Consider the following 20,612-nt stretch of genomic DNA (forward strand, 5'->3'; position numbering starts at 1 on the left):
CTGAATTGACCACCCTTTTGCCATTGATTTTGAATTTACTAAACAGTCTTTTGTTTATTTTTTATTAAATAATTGGGATGACTCTTCTAGAACAGGTGACTGATCAAAGTGCTTAAATAGGTCTTTGCTTTATTCATAAATGCTTCTATTAACTGGATATAATTTCCAAGCTGGAAGTCAGTTTCTTTGCAGTTTTGTTGTTAATCATTATATATTTCTCTTTAGCTTGGGAATGACAAACATTTTTATCGATGTAATTCAAATCATACTAATTTTATCGGACAGTGTTACCAGAATCTCCACTGAAGAAGGTGGGTGACAATAGGGATTAATTTTAATGTAATTATTATAAATTATTTTAATAAAAATTTCCATAAATTTACAGTTCACTTCATATTTACAAAATGTCTGATAAATGTAATTACTGATTTATCAGGTTTATTCTTTGTATTGGTAGAAGACAGACAATAATGTGATTAAAAACAAATGGATAAATAAATTAACACAGTGCATATATTTTTAAATTAAAAACTAAAAAATATGCAGAAAAAAGAAACAAATTCAGTTTTGTTAATAGAAATGTTTAATTTTGACATTTCTTTTAATCTTAAAATAATTTTTTATATAACATTTACACATATTCAGCACAAGCTGTAAGGCTATTTTGAAACACTAAGTTTTTGAAATCGGATTCAATTGATGTAAGATACAATCTCAAATCTGGACCTGTTTGGTTTACTACAGTTTTTATTTATTTAAACATAGTAGTAGACATAGAGCAGTAAAACTCTTTCTACTGACTCTGTAGTCATAAATGATAACAGAAACTTAAGAGTTTCTGACTGTAATAAATCAGGAAGAATTAAGGTAACCAGTGTTTCATAATTCAGCGTTTCAGTAATTCAGGTAACCAGTGTTTCATGACATTAATATAGCATATGTTGCATTAATGATCATTCATTAATGTTGCATTAGATCATTCATTAGAATGCACTATGTGATTTTAATTAATTAAAACAGTCTTGTGTTTTTAATGTTGTTATGAACCACTTCTAGATCAATAAATGTGTTTAGTTGATTTTTTCTACAACACGTTCCTTTATTTTACTATTAGTCATACAGTATTGAGTTAATTTGAAAACTGGGAAAAACTTCCTTTTGTTATAAAAAACACTTAAATGTTAAATGTGTTGGGCATTTCAGTCGACAAGCATTATTCATTTTTTGCAAATGGTTTTGCGTTTTATGTTTTTTAAATTTATTTCATATATCATTTAGTTCAGCTCTTTCTTCATATATAATATACAGGATTAGAAAAAATAAATATAACATAAAATAACAAAGAAAACCTACTCTAATTACCAACTCTATTAATTAAAGTTGAATTAATTCTACAACTTCTGGTTTGTCTCTTATCTTACACTGGTGATGTAGGTAGGCATTTATACTATTACACAATTTCTTCACTTACTTCAAATATCCAACTTATAACTCTGAAAAGATATATACTGCAGGTAAAAATTACTGATTCTATACTAAAAATTGGAAGGAAATGTAAATTTTAGTCTGTTTAGAGAAAAAAAACTGTAGTTAACTAAACATCAAAATAAGTTGTACAATTAAGTATAAATATTTAAATACAAATAAAATCAATACACTTTATTTCCAAACAATAATACAACATAATGTGAGGGTTTTAAGATAGTAAACAATAGACGTACTATAACTGAAAAAATCCCCTTCACAGATTAGTTACAGAATAATACAAATCAACAACAAAACTTAAAACTACTGAAATTTGTGATTTTATCATCCTTTATATAATTAAAATTATTATTTTAGCAAAACTGTAATTTTGTTAACAACTTTCATATTAATGCAGATATTAAACACTTCTTTGGCACTAGATATGAAGGTATAGTTTCATTCACTGAACACACTTTGTCCATTAATTATTAATAAAAGTCACTAAGAAATATGATTAGTCTGGTACTAAATTAACTCTATTAGAAATAAAAACATTCACTTTTCTAATCATCTTAATTTTATTTTAACTGTACTTTAAAGCACCAATTCTGCTACAAAATTTTTTTTCAGTAACTTCATTGCAACAACTCACACACATACACACAAAACCACTTTGTTTTCTGTCATAATGTTCATTAATAGTCTTTTTTGAACAATTTTAATTTTGATATTAAATTTTACCCTTGACAACACAAAGTAAAAAAAAAAAAATTAAAATTAAAATGTATACATTTAATGATGATAAAAATTTTAATGTAAATTTTAAATATCTAAATAATTCATTTTCTATTATTTTTTATGCAGTGATCTTTAATATTATCTACAGAACAGTTGCTTCTTCAGCTATGCTGGTGAATTTCTGGTCTATCCTTGTTGTAAATAGTACCATTTTGTAGCTAGCTCACAAGTAGTATTTTGATTAATAGTTTTTGAGTAAGAAAGTAGAAATTGTTCAGTTTTGTAAGTAAAGAATATTTGAAACCTGATTACGGTTATTTCTTTACTGATTTGTGTGGATGACAAAAGTATTTGATCATGTTTAATCTATTTAAGTCATATGAGAAAACGTTAAATACCATCATTTACTTTCAACTAAACAGAAACTATACAACTCCTGCTTCATTTAACAGCTTTTTATTTTGTCATATTTTGGGGTTACCAGAGTACTGATAAGATTTATATTATTAAAAATTAACTTATTTGGTAACAGCATAAAAGTATAAATGCTAGTCTTTTATATAATTTATTTTATTATGTAATATCTATTTACTTTTAAATTTATAGTCTTTTTATTCCGTTTTTTTTTTTTTTTTTTTTTTTTTTTTTTTTTTTTAATAAGATTAATTATAATAAAATTAATTTAAGTAAAGTACTTGAAACAATAGTCTTTTTTGTTTCTTTTTTTCCCTCTAACATCAGCGGGTGGAAAACTTATTCTTTAATGGAATTTTATAATTCATTAATAAAATTTCCTATCTATATCACATTTTAAAAACTTGTAATTTTCATGAAAATAAAATGTAAACTCCACATTTACATGGAAAATCCTTTGTTTATTACCCATTCCAATTAGGTATACTTAACTAGAACTGTTGATACAAACTTTGGAACATAATAATCTTAATTAAAATATTAAAAATATTGAGAGGTATATTAACCATCTCAGTCACTGATATATGATAATTACATATATTCATATTTATACATAGTTAATATTTTAACTTTCAGTTGATAAATAATTCTATTAATAATTAGGCACTAAAGTAATATTCAATTAAGAACTCACTTTCCACTAGAATCCCTAGCATGTTTTATAGATGGGCTACAAATTTTCTTCATTGGTTTGTTGCGTTCTAATATAGGACCATCAAACAATTCTATCATTGACTGGTATGATGGTGATCTGCAACATTATTACATTATTAATATAAGAAATACCACAGTAAGATTACTGAATTATGGTTGATTGGATTTTATGGCAACATTAAAAATCTTCAGTTACCAAAATATTATTACTGTTTAGACACTGATAAAAAACTACAAACTGATTGAGAGTTGTAAGTATGTAGAAGTAAGTCATTAATGATTGCACGCTTGCAATATTTACAAACATTTAAATTTAGTTGAGATTTTAGATTTGCTTAATAAATATTTTATTTATGGGTTACTTTAAAGGAATAGGATTAGTAAAATGATTTTTTTTTACAAAAAAAAAAAACAAAAAATAAAAAAATAACTTACTTGAATTATTTTATTCAATCAAAATAGTCATGATTGGTAAAATTTGCTTATCCTCCAGAAATGAAAAATTAATCGGAGAATAAATGCTGGATCCTTAAAGGAACTCTTCAGTACTGATCTCTTCAATAATGTGTGTTATCAAATCTTCTAGACTCTTCAGACTAGTCTAGTAATCTATTTTTAAAGTACTACAGAAAAAATATAAAGGCTGAAGGGCAGCCACTAATCTGATGAATTCAACTATACTTCACCAAATACTTGTCTGAGTAAATTCATTAATGTTCATGCAGTACATAAACAGACACTATCTTGTTAAAAATAAAAATGACATATAATTGGGAAAGAAAATTGAAAATAATTTCTAGATAAGTTAATGTTTTATGATAACTATATTTAAAAAAAACAAATCACATAAGTTGTTGGCTTCTCAAAAAAAAAAGAAGCAAACTGTAAACCAACTTTATGTAGTGGTAATATTGTAGCACTGTACTCATATAGATTTATAAATCCATCTTAGTGGAAAAAGCTCAGTTGTTTCAGCACCTATTTTAAACAGAACTTCACAGCCTGTCTGTCAAAATTCTATTGTTTTTTCTCAAAATTTGTAAAAATTAATTTTAAAGTTCAGAAATCACGAAACTATTTTTATCCCAGAACTTAATAAAATGGATGGCAAATCAGGAATTAGTTTTGTAATAGCCTTTGGATTTATACTAACCCTGCTTATAAACTATCTAAAATCAACTAGATTTAACAATTGCAGAGGAAGAAACTCTTCCTTATTTTCTAATAATGTGTCTTAAATAAACCAGAATTTTGGGACAGCTGCTCATGTATAAAGTACATAGTTCATAATCCCTTAAACAGTAACTAAATAAAAATATTGTATATCTTTGCTGTAAGATGTAAGAATCATAGGATCTATATCATTCTAAAGAAAAAAAAAACATCTTTGGTGACCTATTTTTCTAGAAACAGATTCAAAAGAACAAGTAAAGTGAACATTGACTATAAGATTGAATAATTAAAGATCTAGTATGGTGTTATATAAGAAAATAAATATTTAACAAACTGACAATTGTATTTGATGATTAATGCAGTGATTCTGATTGATAAATGAGTTAGAATTTGTTATAATATGGGTGAATAGTCCATTATTATAGTAAGCTGTGTCAGATTCAATACATTAATGCTTAGTTGTAAGAATTCTATTACTGATCTACCATGACGTTCCTAATATAAAGCAGCTAATGCTGTCATATAAATGATGTATAATTTAAAATTTATCAATAATTGCTATTTAAAAATTAAATCTTACTTACTTGAGTTTGTAGTTGAAAAGGGATAAATGAACAACATCATTGAATTTTCCAGTAAATATATAAGTACAGTTTTGATTCCAGTCTAAATTTCTTGAGTCAAAATGACCAGATCGTGATTCATTGCCTGAGAATATGATTTCACATGAAGGGCGCGCAGTTGAATGCCAATTATGTCCATCCACTGCAATAAAAATTATGTACAATATTAATTTTTTTAAATTAGGATTAAAACTGGTGAAATGAGATGATCATTATTTTCACTGCCGTTCAATGATTTTCAGTCATGTTGCCCGTGGATTTCAGTAGTAAACTGAATTTTGTAAAATGATTAGTTTTTGAAGACAAAATGAAACTAATTTAATTTTAAACTATTTACTACATCAATATAATATTTCATTATTAGTTATCAACATTGATATTGATACACTGAAGTTCTAAATTATCGCAGGTAACAGTTTTGAGTTGGGAAGTTGTGTATTTTCTATGATGTCAAAAATGAAATTAGATGCGAATTGTATTCTATTTTTTTTTTTTGTTTTATTTATACATCTTTCATTAAATATTTTTGCTTTCATATTTATCATTTAAATAACTCACTTTCAAACTGTATAGAAATTGTTTTACTCGAGTACCATTTTGTTATTGTTAATAATTTTTAATGTTTTTAAAGAATATTAGAATAATTTCTTACACTGATCAAGAAATTTAATAAGAGAAGACTATCTTAAATTAGATTGATGAAAGAATTGCATAATTAGTTCCATAAGAGCTTTTGAAAGAACAATTTCAACCATAGCTTGAAAGTGACATTAATAATTTTTACTACTGAAAAAAAATGTTATCATATGTAAACTACTGTATTAAAAAAATATTATTATCATGTTTGTCATGCTGATTAATGAATTTTATCACATGTTATTTATCCTCTGAAAGTTTTCACTATAATTGTTACAGGAATTTACAAAAAAATATCATGGAACACTGTAAGAAAAGAATTAGACAGGAAGTGCTGCAAGTGGAATGTAATTATTAATATCAGAAATTAAAATTAGATTATCTTGTAATAAATAGTATGTGCTAAATTGGAATAATTAACAATATTTCAACAATTTGTTACTATAAATAACAGAGTTAAAAGTGACCAGTGATAATAAATGTTTATTGCAAAATAAATATCATAAGACATTAGATTAGCTTACTTGACTTACTCAGGATGCCCACTTCTGTCATCCTGGATGTTGGTAAAGTAGTGGCTTCTGTAGTAACTGGTTTATCCCAAAACTCAAGACTAGCCAAAAAACCATTGTGATCAAATGGTGGAAGAGAAGAACCTGATCTGTAAATTATAAGATATACATATCTGTAATTAAAACATTAACGATTTAAAGTTGACTTTAGCCAGCTCGAACTGCAGTTATTTCAGTGTCGCCTTTAATGGTGCAATTGTCACTGATAGTGATAGTGCCATTATTGGTTGTGTGTTACTACACTTATCTATTACTATCAGTTGTAAACTGTTCATGCTTCAGTGCAATATAGTTTTGTTTTTTGCAGTTGTGTTTTTATAAAATGCCTTATTTGAAAGAGGAAGGTTTGCTATATAGTGGAAGCTTATTTGCGTACTGTATCCTTTCAGAAAAACATGTCAAATATTTGGGAAAAAATTTCTGTATGCCAGTATTCCGGCAAAGAGTAGCATACTCAGTTTGAACCAATATTTAAGAAGAATTTCTGCTGTTCCAAAAAAAAATTTATAAGTAACACAAGGTAGTATAAAATACGTATTTTGTCTTAAGATTATTTATGATTTGAACTTGAAATCATATTGCATAACAACTGTGCAACATTTTAAGTCAACAGACTGAAAAATCTTCATTGTTGTAATAGCTTCTCAAAACTGTTGTTGATAAACAGATAGTCCTAATGCTATATTTCATGTCAGATGAGGCATAGTTTCATTTATCTGGGGATGTTAATACAGAATACCCGGTATTGGATTATTGAAAATCCTTACCAGATTTTTAGTGTCTACTTCATGATGAGAAGTTGATGCATGGTGTGCTGTTTCTGGTAATCTTACAATAGGGCCAATATTTTTTAATTGAACCGTCAGTCAATTATGTTTTCATTCTTTAATTAAATTTATAGAATATTGCACATTGTAACTGTATTTAGTCTATAGAGTTTGATTTTAAACTGTTCAACTGGTAGTATAGAAAAAATTATACATTTTTCAGCAGGGTGTATAAATGGGTTTTGCACTACTGGATATGTGAGAATTTTACTTAAAGGAAGCTGTGCTTGTTACCTGTAAACTGTTTAGTAACTGGAGAAAAACAATTTTTTGCAACATGTAGCATGTATTGATCAGTAATATAATCCCCTTATCCTCACTAAAAAATCTTGATTTCCTAATTGATTATGGGTGAGGTGGATATTTATTGCCTGGAGCAACACTTTTAAACCACTTTTTGGGTCTGTTATTGGATTCATTTCATGTTCCTCTAGCAGTAGATAATCTTTTTCTTTGTATGATATTTGTTAATTTATAAGCTGTAACTTTATTTTGAACAAGTTAAACTTAATTACATAGAATATTTTTTCTGATGGTGTTACGTTAAAAAATTGTTTGATTCTTACTTAATATAAATCCAAGACCAGATGAATTAAAAGCTAGCGTGATGGCAACTGCACCAACTGTCCAGCCAGTTAGTAATTCTAAGGTTTGGTAAGGGTAACTTTTCTTATGTCTCTATCCAGTAAATGCAGAAAAAAGTCTTACTTGGAACTGAGATTTATATTGAGTGAAACTGAGCATCCATATCTCTTAATAAGATCCACTAAATCATATCTTTATTAACAAAAATTCACCAAAGAAAAGAAAAAACTGAGATAGAATAAATAGATAAAATCTGTTGATAGTAAAATGTTTCTTACGGAAGGTTGAAACATGATTAAAACATTTATGGTTAAAATGTGTAATGACATACAACTATAAAAAAATTGAAGATTCTAACTTAATCAGTGTTAAACATCAAAAGTAAAAGTACTAAATAAAGGTAGATTAAAAAAACGAGACAATATTACATTTTGAACATGTTTACAAATGTGGTATATCAAGAAAGAGAAGGAAGAGATACTCACACCAACAACCAAATAATAATAATGATGATTTTTAAATGAGGGATTTGACTAAGGAAAATCTTAGGTTTCATGTTACAATAATAGAGTAATTTTTCATTTAATAAATATATTTTCTACTTCAAATTACTAATAAAAGAAACAGGAAGGGGGTCAACCCTGCTTAGTTCTTATTTCTCCTGTTATATAATCTTCTAAATCCATAACAGTACTTTAACAGAATTAAAATACAATTAAGACAATTAAAAAAGAACAGTAATGTCCAAAGAAACCTATAAAAAGAATTTAACAATTCTTATGACAGTCACACAAAGAGTTAATCTTGTAATGTTAATCCAATAATCTGTTGTAATGTTACATCTGTATTGTAGTATTATAGGACTTTTAATGTGGAATCATGTGAATTTCATTCATTAAAGATATTTATAAAAAATTCTTTCTCCAAACACACTGAAAGAAAATTGTTTGAAATCCAGTGATCTTTAAAATTCTGTCAAATATTTTATTATTATTATAATCAATCACAGAAACGTTTAAATAACGGACTTGATCATTGTCTGCCTTTTAAATATAAGATACCGTTAAAGTAGATAAATTTTTAACAGAAATATTAATAATAATAAATATAATTTTCTTTTTGTAGATGACCTCAAAGACTCAAAATCTTTTGTAGATAGACACCTGAAAAACTCTCAGCTTGTTATGTGAATATGGAATAAAAATTTTGTAGCATATGAAAAATTTTGTAGCATATGAAAAATTCCGTGCCTGATTGGGATTAATGAACCTTTTACTTGAAACGGTTTAAATACTGCTATTCTGCCAAAGGGATTAGTATTAATTAACAACATAAAATTATGCTATATAAATGCAAAAGTTTGTGAATCTGTCTGTTTTTTTTTTTAACAGTATCACACAAGAGCCAACCACCCAATTGCTTTCAAATTTTCAGGATATATTTGTGTTTTCCCAGGAAAAGTTATAAGTTACAGATTGAGGGCCTAGCCCCCCTGGGGGTTAAGATATTCATAAAAAAATCCTTTTATTCCATTATATTTCTGACACCAGGGCAACAGAAATTTAATCAATAATTCTTTTTTCTTTAAAAGTATTTGTAAAATATTTAATATTCTCATAATCTGAGGATAACAAATGCACTGGGGATCCAGGGGGTGGAACCCCTTGGCTACAGATAAACGAATGAAAAAAGCAAGCCCTGACCGGCTAGTTATGCTACAGATTGTACTTTTATTCAACAATATAAAGTAATAATTACTGAACTGAAAGCACTTATTAACTGTAAAAATGTGAGAGGTGTAGGCAATGTTACTGTACACATACAACAGCATTAAGTATAATTTAAAGTATAAGTATAATTTTAAATTTATTGTTTGTTTATAAAACGGTAATGAAAACTGTTTTGTTGAAACATAATGATCCAAAGATATTATGATGTTTGTAGTGTGGTAATCCAACTGAAGCTTGCTACTTTGGAAATTGCAAAAATTGTCCTGGGTTTGAAGAGGTCAAGGGAAGGATTGAGGAAAAATAATGTGGTTTACTAGATAAGGTTACGGAAGAAGTGTTTAGAGTTTCATGAATTTTGGATTACGGATTGTACAATTTTGATTTTTCTGTGTGCATTAGTTTTTCACATATAACCAGTGTGTAAGTTATTGAGGTTAGACAAGAAATATTCTAAGTAGAATAGACAGGGAATTACATGTCAGAAATGTCACTACTAATAACAGTAAACAAAGATTTTGAAAGTTTTTCAACAATTTTTCACCGAAGTAAGCGAGAATTATTTTAAGTCCTTGCACACTTTATAAGGGGGACAACCTTTTCTGCTATTTCTCTGCCCCTATTCTTCCGATCCCAAAATCCCCCAGGATCTTTGCGTCCAGTGTCCTTCTGGATCCCTTGACCCCCTCAATTTTTTTGAACCCTTTTTGAGGGGATACATTTTCGACCCCCCCAAAATTTTTGAACCTATTTTCAAGCAGATAAATTTTACCTACCCCCACCAAAAACCCCCGACCACCCCCTTTTGACCCAAAAACCGAGCCTTGTGGGGTGTCAAACTATGAGCCAATATACTAAAAAATATTGGAAAACTATTGATAGTCCAGCTGATCATTGCATCGCTTAACCAGAATGATTTATAACAATTAACAAGATGGCTATCAATCACATTACTACAATAAAATGAAAAGTATCACAATGAAAACTTGCCACAATGTTGGATAGGATGAGTTGGCAAAGGTGATTTAATTTTTTGCCAATTCTGATCAAATTTAATTCTGCAACATGATTTTTTTCTGATAGAGATTTGTGAAGATACTGTTTTTATAATATACCAAAATTCCTAAAATATTAAAAAATATACCAAAATTTTAAGGTAATACGATTTAGGATTTGTTTTATAATTTATTAATAGAAATTATTTTAAATGTTTCATATAGTACATATATGTTTCAAGTAGCATAACTGTACATAACATTTCGAGCCAAAAAAAAAATAAATAATGCTATGCAAATATGCATCATGATAATAATTATTCATTCATTCTTTTGAAAAACAATTTTTGTTTGAAGACAAGATGAATTTATTTATCCTCATTATTTGTTAACAACAACTGTTTTAAAGAATAAAACTTAAAAACTGAAGGGTAAACAGTTTTAAAAGATTAAAAAATTATTAATAAGGGGTTATATTAAAACATCTTTACCAAGAAATAAATAATTGCATTTTCAGTATAGTTTGAACAATTCTGTTAGATGAAAATTACATTTTCACTACTAAATTAATTGATGTATGTTCCTAGGCAAAACGGTAACTACTTTGATATCCCAAAGGATGAATGATCCTCTTACAGGTTCTTCCAATACTATTACATTCTTTGAACTTCTTTTTTTCTGGATTGTTAATCATGGAAAATTAATCAGTTGCTACAACATTAACACTCATCTTTCTTGACCCTAACTAAGATAGTAGTCTACTTTTACCTCAACCAGATCCTTCATCTAATCATCCATTTCCTTCTTATCCTACATCCTTTTTCTTTCATAAAGATACTATAAAAATTGCTTCCAATCATTATTGATGAGGAAGATGCTTCTTTATTGAAGTTAAATATAGTCATGACTCCAACTGTGGAATTGATCAGAAACTAGTTTTTCCTATTTGAAGATATCAGACAAAGCCAAAATAGTAATACAGTAGGTATTGGATTATATAAGGTCAAATTTAGGGAGTTTAACAACTTAAACTCCAATAATAACTTATGGTACTCCAATAAGGGAATCTGTAATTTTTAAAGTCTACATCACATAAAACTAGGTCACGCCCTCTGATTCTGTAATATTATAAACAAATATAAAGCGTTTATTCATTCTAACTGGACAGCCAGTTGACTATTTGGCACATGTTAATTAAAAAATAAATAAAAATAGAATTAATGCACACTTTTTCTAATATAATAGTTATTTTAGTAGAGGATAGAAATACACTAAAAAAAAGATAAAACAATGAAAATGTAAAAATTAGAATTAAATCCAACAAAATACAAATTATATCATGCTGTAAAAACAACACTTTAAAATAGTCATAAACATAATCTATAACATCATAAAAGAATATTTGATTAAGCACACATGATATTACAACTTTTCCAAAAAGTTTTATATATATATATATAGTTTTTTAAATTAACCAAAGAAGTGAGCTAATAATTTATACACATCTAGCAACATTGAAAAAAGATCGATATTTAATTTTTAAAACGCATTATCATAATTTATTTTTGTTAATTATTGTGATAATTTTATTATTTTTTTTAATTATAAAACAATATAACAATATATCATAAATAGATTTAATGATCATAATTGGTAATATAAATATATAAGTAGGCCTTACTTAACAATAGGTAAACAAATATTTAACATTAATTATTATATAATTAATAACAATAATTTATTCAATAACAAATAACACAGATTACATTTAACATAAATATACAATTAAAAATTAATTCTTAATTACTCCATTACAGTAGTACAATTCTTAATTACATAAAATAATGCTGTTAAAATAATAAACTACCAATAGAAATATAGACTTGTACTGAATAAAGTAACTGAATACAAAAAAAACCTTTAGTTGTGCTTTAGTGATTTGAATACTACACTGTATTTATTAAAGTATTTATTTGAATAAGGATTTATGATAATTAAGCTAAATTAACCCACTGGATTCTATAATAATTAGTTTTTTCAGGTTTCAAACAAACCAATATGCCATCAGACAAAATCATGAAGTAGTAATTCATGGAGAATTACTACAGAACTTAATCGGATGAGGCTAAACCAAGTAGGCTTTTCCAGAGCTCTTGGTTGGAAAAGCATGGATTGGAGCACACGACCGCCAAGACAGAGATGGTATGGTTAACAAGAAAGGAGATTGACACAATCATACGCATGAAGGTACAAGACAAAGAAATTCAGAAGAAACAATCAGTTAAATACCTAAGAGTGATGTTGGACAGGAGGCTCACATTTTGAAACCATCTTAGGCTGGTGGTGGACAGAGCATCGATGAGGGTGGTGGGTCTAAGCTTAATCATGCCGACTGTCAGGGGACCTAGTCCTGCCAAGCAAAGGCTTCTTATATTGACTGCCCAGTCCATCAACCTATATGGGGCAGAGACATGGGGAGATATGATGGACATCAGAAAAAACATAAAAAGTATAACCCAAGTTCAAAGAAAAGAAGCACTAAGGATTGCCTATGCATACTGCACAGTCTCTGAAACTGCAATACTTGTGATATCTAAGGCAATCCCAATTGACCTCCTAGCAAAGAAAAGAAGGCTGAAACATCTCACCGAGCAGGAAACCGGAGGGAATGAGGCTAAAACGGAAGCCTGGAAAATAACCTGAGTATTTTGGCAGCAGAGGTGGAAAAAGGACGAAAGGGGCAGATGGACTGTCAACTGATAAAGAAGGTGAAGCAATGGGTTGAGCGACAGCATGGAAAGGTGAACTTCTACCTTATCCAATTTCTGTCAAAAAATAATAATAGGCTACTGTGTAAATAAAAAAAAATAATTTCTGTGTAAATAGGCTACTTCCACGCCTGTTTACACAGAATGATAACAGACGATATACAACACTCATTCTTTGTGTGCAATCAGTGGCAGAACGAGACGAGATCTTAAAGACATGATAGGCAGCTTCAGTCCTGATGGCGTTATCGAGAAGATGCTGGATTACAGAGAAAATTGGATGGCAGTTGTAAGCTATATATACACTGTTCTTCAAACAAAGAAGAGGAATGGATGCTTGGAAGACTGTTAGGAGAAAGCCAATTCCCCATAACACACGACGTAGGAAGACAGGATTAAGGAGACAGATAGAAGGAGGCCTCCATCAAAAGACTAAGTCACAGTGACCCCAGCTTGAGGTTTCTATGTGAGAGCAGATACAAAGTCAAGTGTTCCTGGAATTAAGTCTTGCCAGTTTGGTACAGTAGTACAGCCCGTATTACTGCAGAAAGGTTATGTTGTTTATCAACGAAAGGTACTAAATTACCCCATCATTATTTTCTGTTTAGTCTTCATAACCACCATAAGATATTACTTCTCAGGATGATATGTATGAATGTAAATGAAGTTAGTCTTGTACAATCTAAGATCAACCATTCCTGATTTGTATGGTTAACTGAAACCCAACCACCAAAGAACACTGATATCCATGACCTAGTATTCAAATCCTTATAAAAGTAACCTGCCTTTACTAGGATTTGAACCTTAGAACGCTCAACTTCAAAATCAGCTGATTTGCGATGAAGAGTTCACCTGCTAGACCAACCCAGTGGGTCACTAAATTACTCCCTATGTAGTTTTTATTTTTTAAGAATCTAAAATCTATTAAGTAGTAACTCAAAGTAAAAGTTCTGTATATGTCCCAAAGTTTCTATTATTTTTGTTTAACAACCTAATACAGCCATTCTTAGAAATGGCTATATATCTAATTAACAGCATTACAAAGGAGAATGAAATGAAGACAGGTGTATTCCACACAGCGACTGATCACTTTGTTTATCGATAAACGTTGGCTGTGTAATAAAATTACTCTCAGAGAAATCAACTTGATGAGGATCTTGGTTTTTTCGTGCATCAAAACCATACAAAATCAGCGTATACTGATTATTATTAAAAATAAATTTATATCTCCATGTTTTATTCAGTACGAAACTATTGTAATTAAATAAATTTTAAACTGCTCATCAGTAACAATGAAAATTAAAAAAAAAAAATCATTTAATTATCAATAACTTGTAAACATGAAGTACTTAATTCATTCATACATATATGTGTACACATGTAAATATATATATCTATATAAAATCTTGGGTGCAATCTATTAATTTTAATATTTTTTTTATAATCATAAACTAATTATTAAAACAATAAATTAATATTTATTACAATTTTTGACATGAACACTTAAATACTATCTCAGTGTTATCTATAATAATCAGATAACCTGCAGTATACATTATGTGTGTATGCTAAAAACAAATAACCAGTAAAACCTTTGTATAATATGTTTGGTGCATGCATACAGAGATTTATGATAATTCATTTAAATAATTATTTTTTCACACCTTAATGAATCTGTACTGATTACATGATAATTTAGAAATTATCTTTTCATATGTACAAGATGAACAAAAATCTCTTTGTATACAATGATATGATTTCGGACTGGAATATTAAATAATCAAACTAATTCTTATTTTATAAATATGAAAAACTACCACATATTATAGTATACATAAATCACTTAAAATTTTTCATAAAAACATCAATACGGTATAACAAAAATACAATCACATAACAGCAAAATTTACATGTTTACACACATAAAAATTATCTATCGTGCTCAATTAAAAATGAATGGTTAACATAAAATAAAAACAGCAACATGGGATTAAAAAAAGTTAAAATTTGATAAAATTAACTACATAACTAACTACAATAATTATTGTAGTGGTAGGGTAGTAGTACAGTTTGAATTATTTTTTTACATGTAGGTATTGTTAGTAGTTTTACCACAAATAATATCAATAGTGATATAATACTTAACCCTACATTTTTGAAAACTAATCTTTTTACATGATTTAAGTTTTGGCTTCAAATAATTTTGACGGGCTGGTAATAAAAATTTCAAATTTGCACCGCTTGCAGTGTTTTTGTAGATGCTTATGGAAAATAAAATAGTTTCTTGTGTACTGTGCCAATAAAAAAATTATAACTTCTCAAAAATCATGAAAAACTTGCTACAAGCAATACAATTTTGACTTAATAAAAGGGATTTATTGTCTTCTTGGCGATTTAATATTTTTATACTTAATACTACAGTTGAAATAGACTTGTTTGAACCATTCAATTGCAGTGCTCATCTTATAACAGGCGCTTGAATTCATTTCGTCATCAGGAAAATTCATGCTGCAACATGCTCATTTATGCTTGTTGCATCATTTAGCTTTGCAGTTACAGACTGGTGTGTCTGACATTAGTCAGTGACCTGTTCACATCTTTACAAAGTGTCACAAATTTTATCCTGTTTTTGAAAGTGTTTATTAAATAAATAAGTTTTCATTATTACATTAGCAAATTTTTTAATTATTTATACTTTTACATTATTTTTCAAGTATAACAATGGAAGAACAATGTCCCATAGGAATTTATGTAAATGAAGAGTGTCAAAACATTGTACTGGTACAGTGCCAAAAGAACTCATTAAAATTTGTGAATTTACTGATGAAAACAAATCACCTTATTTTTTTACAAGTTAATTCAGATGTCACTAGTGTTTGTAAATATCATGAAAATGTTTTTGTCAACATTCAGTCACCTGCATTGACAGTTCTGTTGCAACCCTTTGAGAACTCATAAAAAAAACCAGTTAAGAAAACCTTGACAAATAACATTAGAGCAAGCTCTAAAAGAACACATTTTCCAAATTTAAATTTAGTACCTGGAAAGTCTTTTTCTGTTAACTGTTTCAAAAGTATTTTTTCTCAGCAGAACAAAGATCTACACGAATGTAAAAACCAAGAGCAATATATTGCCCCACATCACAAAATTGAACAATTGGATGCTGGTTGTAGCATTTTGGGTGTATCACTTCCATAAAAATTATGGTATTAGAAACTACCATAAATATGTTCTTGTGTCAGAAGGCATTGTAAGATGTTACTTTAACTTTACTTCAGACTCCAAGGACTAAGAATATCATCTGGTGTCAAGTATTCCACCAATTTCACTTAGGGAAAAAGACTCTATTGCTTGTGTGTATGACTATCAATGGTAGATAGAAGTGGTAGATATTAGCCTTGAAAATGATGATCTGCAGGTTCATTATTTCAAGAGAATTATTAGAAGAGATATCACAGCTGTTGCTTAACCACACTAAACAATATAATTTTGAAAAGTTTCATGGTTCAATCAATTCACATAGATTATCTATTAGTATCCCACCTTTTCTTTTTCCTGTTTAGGCTCCGGTAACTACCGTTTAGATAATTCTTAGGTTGATGAATGAGGATATGTATGAGTGTAAATGAAGTGTAGTCTTGTACATTCTCAGTTCGACCATACCGGATATGTGTGGTTAATTGAAACCCAACCACCAAAGAACACAGGTATCCATGATCTAGTATTCAAGTCCGTGTAAAAATAGCTGGCTTTACTAGGACTTGAACGCTGGAACTCTCGACTTCCAAATCAGCTGATTTGGGAAGACGCGTTCACTAGTAAACCAACCCGGTGGGTTATACTATGCCACCTATACTATGTAAAGGACAGTTAATACCTTAACCTTATCAAGAGCTATTCTAACTTATGAATTATAATTTTTTTATGTAATTATGTTGGTTTTTTTAATATGAATTTGTATTCATGGGTTTCATGCCTGTCTATATCAATTAAATAAATAAATACAATTTAAAATTTAACATAGTTACCAAATAGGAATTCTACAGTCTTTGTTTTAGGGTAAAAATAGAAAATTAGGCCACAACAGCAAAGACAATTGCAAAATTCCAGCAAGCACTTTGAAAGATTATTAAACTACAACGAAGCCAAGGTAAGATTTCAATTCCAAAATCTAGCAACTTGAACTGAAAAATCCAAACAAAATAATTAAATCAAAACAAGACAAAATCAGCTAGAAATTAATTAACAAGGTAGCAAGGGATAATTTTACTGCAGCAAATTACAGAAACAATCATGAAAACAACCAAGAAAAACGTGAGAACTTGGTTTAAGAGATATGGAAAACTGAAAAATCCCTCAAGATTGAAAAAATGCATTAATACATCGACTATACAAATAAGCAGATGAAACACAACTAAATAAAGACAAATGTATTTCCCTCTTACCTCTGACAAACAAAATCCTTTCAAAATATTGCTGAATTAATCAAATACTTAACAACTAGGAGAATACAGAGAAGGATTCAGAAAAGTAAGATCATGTACAGAACAAATCTCAAACCTTAAAACAATAATAAGGAGAAAAATGACAAGGCATAAAAACTAAGCAAATGTCTTCGTAGATTTCAAAAAGGCATACAACTCAATCAATAGCACTTCCTTATTTAATATGCTAGAAGAATTTGGTATGGATCCCAACACAATTAACATTACTAAATAGATTCTTCCAAACACCTCTCATAAACACCTTTCTTATAATTACCTAACGATAGTTCTTTATATTTTATAGTAGCTTGAATGAGGTTATATTTGATATTGATTCATTTATGTTGGCAATAATAAATAATTACTCTGAAGATAAATTTTTAAATAAATAAAATTAAAACAAAAATTATTTATCTGCATCCTGTTCAGAGATCACCTTGCTATTTCTTATTTAAGAACTAGAAATAAAGATCTCCCAGTTATAAGATTTGAACACTCACTATAACACTTGGCTGCTGTGACTAAAAATATACAAATAAGTTACTTATTTAATAAATATGTTTAATTACAGTTTACTACAAAACATCACGAGTTGGAAGCTGCCATTTTGGATTTAATGGAGGAACCCCCCACTAAAAAGATATTAATAAATCCCATTATAAGCTGAACCACCAGCCCACACTCTTGTTATCTAAAAACTTTTTCTAATTTGTACGCCCCATTTTAGAATACTTATTTTTTTCAACATGCCCACAATAATAAAGGTTACAAAAAAAAGGGAAAAATACTAACTTAGCATTAATGATAAAGCAGAATTCAAAAAACAATGCAAGCTGGTTTAAATATATAAATGTCAATAAGCACAGGTTCACTGAAGTTCTTTTTATTATATGTCCGTAAAATAGGTTCATAATATTGGTTTGTAAATCTTTGTTTACACACATCTTTGTTCTACATCATGCCATACATTTCAAATTATATGTGTGTGTGTGTGTGTGTATATATATATATAGTAAATTTTAAATTTAATAATACATTATAATTACTTTAATTAAAGTGAGGTGACCAACCCCTCAAGTCTCCTAGCATCAATAAGGATATGATAGCACTCACATTTAGTGATCATGGATTTATTCAATCAATGTATAATCACTTCTAACTACAAGTTACCTAATAAAAATTAAAAGTTAATAAACAATAGGAAGAATTAATGTTCAAGTACTATTAATAATTATGTACTAAAAATCTATTCTTTCTTTAGACAGAAATTTCTTAACGGTAGCTAGTTGCATCATTGCCTTAGAAGTAAGGTTGGGAGTAAAACAAATCTGGCAACTCATCCTGCCAAGTTCGAGGAAGTTGGCACAATAGATAAACTTAACTGTATAGGTTATTTCCCTATTCTACTGAGAAGGCTAGTGGCGTCTCGGATAAAACTGGTTTGTAACAAGAACAGCATGAAAGATTGGGACATCAAAATATGATATATGTGTAATCATTTCTGAAGGACTGTGAAATTGAAGTTCAGTTTGTGTTTTCATGGGGTAAATGAAATTTACAGTCTCACACTTTAAATGTGATTATACAAGTTGCTGAACTTTCCTTTTGAGGAAAACGATTTTACAACGAACTAAAATGAATTTACATGACTGGTTAAAGCTCACGCTACCAATTATCAATATAAAAAAACTCAAACTTAAATTCTTATTGATTTATATTAGAATAGCATAACATTACTTACTCAGTCAGATAAACAAAGTAAACTCCAACAAGTACACAATAATAAAATTAGAACATCTACTACATATCTTCCTAACAAAGCTTTCCCACAATTTTATCAGTGATGCCAACACATGCAAATGTATATTTTAATACCTACGATATCTCGATATAATCTTGGAAAAATATATATATATATACATACGTATAATATTGCACATTATACTTATTAAATAATTTCTCATTCACGGAAAAGCTAAGTGGTTTAATGTAAAAATAAAAAATGTAAAGAAATTTTCATAAAATTCTTAGAACCGATTGTAATTTATTAAAAAAAAAAATATTAAGCCGGCATTTAATAATAATAATAAAGTTTTCATATTCTTGTTTGGAGTTGTTTATTGATCCCAGACATCTTGAAAACCTAAACATATTTGTACGCACAACGATGACAAAATACAGAATGCATCACCCAAAATCCGAAGTGAAATGTCTGTATATCTCTTAAAGAAGATGATAGAGGTCTCGACCTAAAATCACTTTCATTGCTTCAATGAAGTGATATTTTCTCTCCAGATCTGAAACATCATAACACAAAGCAGTAGTTTCATCGGACAAGGGTTGCTCCCCTCTAAATCTGAATAGTGACAATTTGTACTCCTGTATCATTACAACTAGGGATAGGATCCAAGCATGGAAATCTAAGGCGCTCCACGGTAGATTTCTCCATTCCCACGAAAATGCTGATAACGACGCATTTACGCGTTAGCTGAGGGAAAAATTTCTATTTAGAGAAACTGAAGGTTTTGTACGTGCCATCCAGGATCAGGACGTTGCGATGAACAATTACAAGAAGTTCATAGAAAATCAGGACATCAGTGATGAGTGCCGGATGTGTCACCAATTATCGGAGACAATTGATCATTTGTTAACTGAGTGCGCCAGTCTGGCTGACAAGGAAATCTGCATCACCACGATCTTACATTAAACACTGTTCATTAGGCGTTGGCGTTGAAATTAGACTCGTAGATGACAGGGAGCAGTGTCCTTTTTATGAATATAAGGCCTTTGCTGGAAAATGAGCACTATAGACTGTGTTAGATCTCTCGGTAAATACTGATAAAATTATTGCTTCGAAGAGGCCAGACATGGATCTCAACAACATTAAAG

The 20,612-nt window shown here is 28.9% G+C and overlaps 1 protein-coding gene across 5 annotated transcripts; it reads right to left on the reverse strand.

Annotated features, from left to right (window-relative positions):
* Window positions 1–602: 602 nt before the first annotated feature.
* On the reverse strand, window positions 603–19,561 carry LOC142320176 (uncharacterized). 5 transcript variants are annotated; one of them, XM_075357862.1, is made up of 5 exons: window positions 19,465–19,561; window positions 6,290–6,426; window positions 5,091–5,271; window positions 3,314–3,430; window positions 603–1,493 (listed from the first exon to the last, which is right to left on the reverse strand). In XM_075357862.1, exons 2-5 carry the CDS (start codon window positions 6,318–6,320, stop codon window positions 1,451–1,453), a joined length of 372 nt encoding a protein of 123 aa, XP_075213977.1. In that variant the 5' UTR covers window positions 6,321–6,426; window positions 19,465–19,561; the 3' UTR covers window positions 603–1,450. The 5 variants fall into 5 exon arrangements, with proteins under 5 accessions (XP_075213977.1, XP_075213975.1, XP_075213973.1 ...); XM_075357860.1 differs by lacking the exon at window positions 603–1,493 and adding an exon at window positions 1,639–2,209 and having other exon boundaries at window positions 6,299–6,426; XM_075357858.1 differs by lacking the exon at window positions 603–1,493 and adding an exon at window positions 1,639–2,209.
* Window positions 19,562–20,612: the final 1,051 nt, after the last annotated feature.

The sequence above is a fragment of the Lycorma delicatula genome, chromosome 2 (assembly GCF_047948215.1).
Source record: "Lycorma delicatula isolate Av1 chromosome 2, ASM4794821v1, whole genome shotgun sequence".
Taxonomy (NCBI): Eukaryota; Metazoa; Arthropoda; class Insecta; order Hemiptera; family Fulgoridae; genus Lycorma; species Lycorma delicatula.

Excerpts from the sequence above, each read along its gene's own strand:
- LOC142320176 (XM_075357858.1), bottom strand. The coding sequence starts at position 6,320 with ATGACAGAAGTGGGCATCCTGAGTAAGTCAA. Across the intron at positions 3,431-5,090 it reads CTTTTCAACTACAAACTCAA|ATCACCATCATACCAGTCAA; the intron begins GTAAGTAAGATT and ends ATAATGTTGCAG. Across the intron at positions 2,210-3,313 it reads GCTAGGGATTCTAGTGGAAA|GGTAAAATTTAATATCAAAA; the intron begins GTGAGTTCTTAA and ends TGTGTTGTCAAG.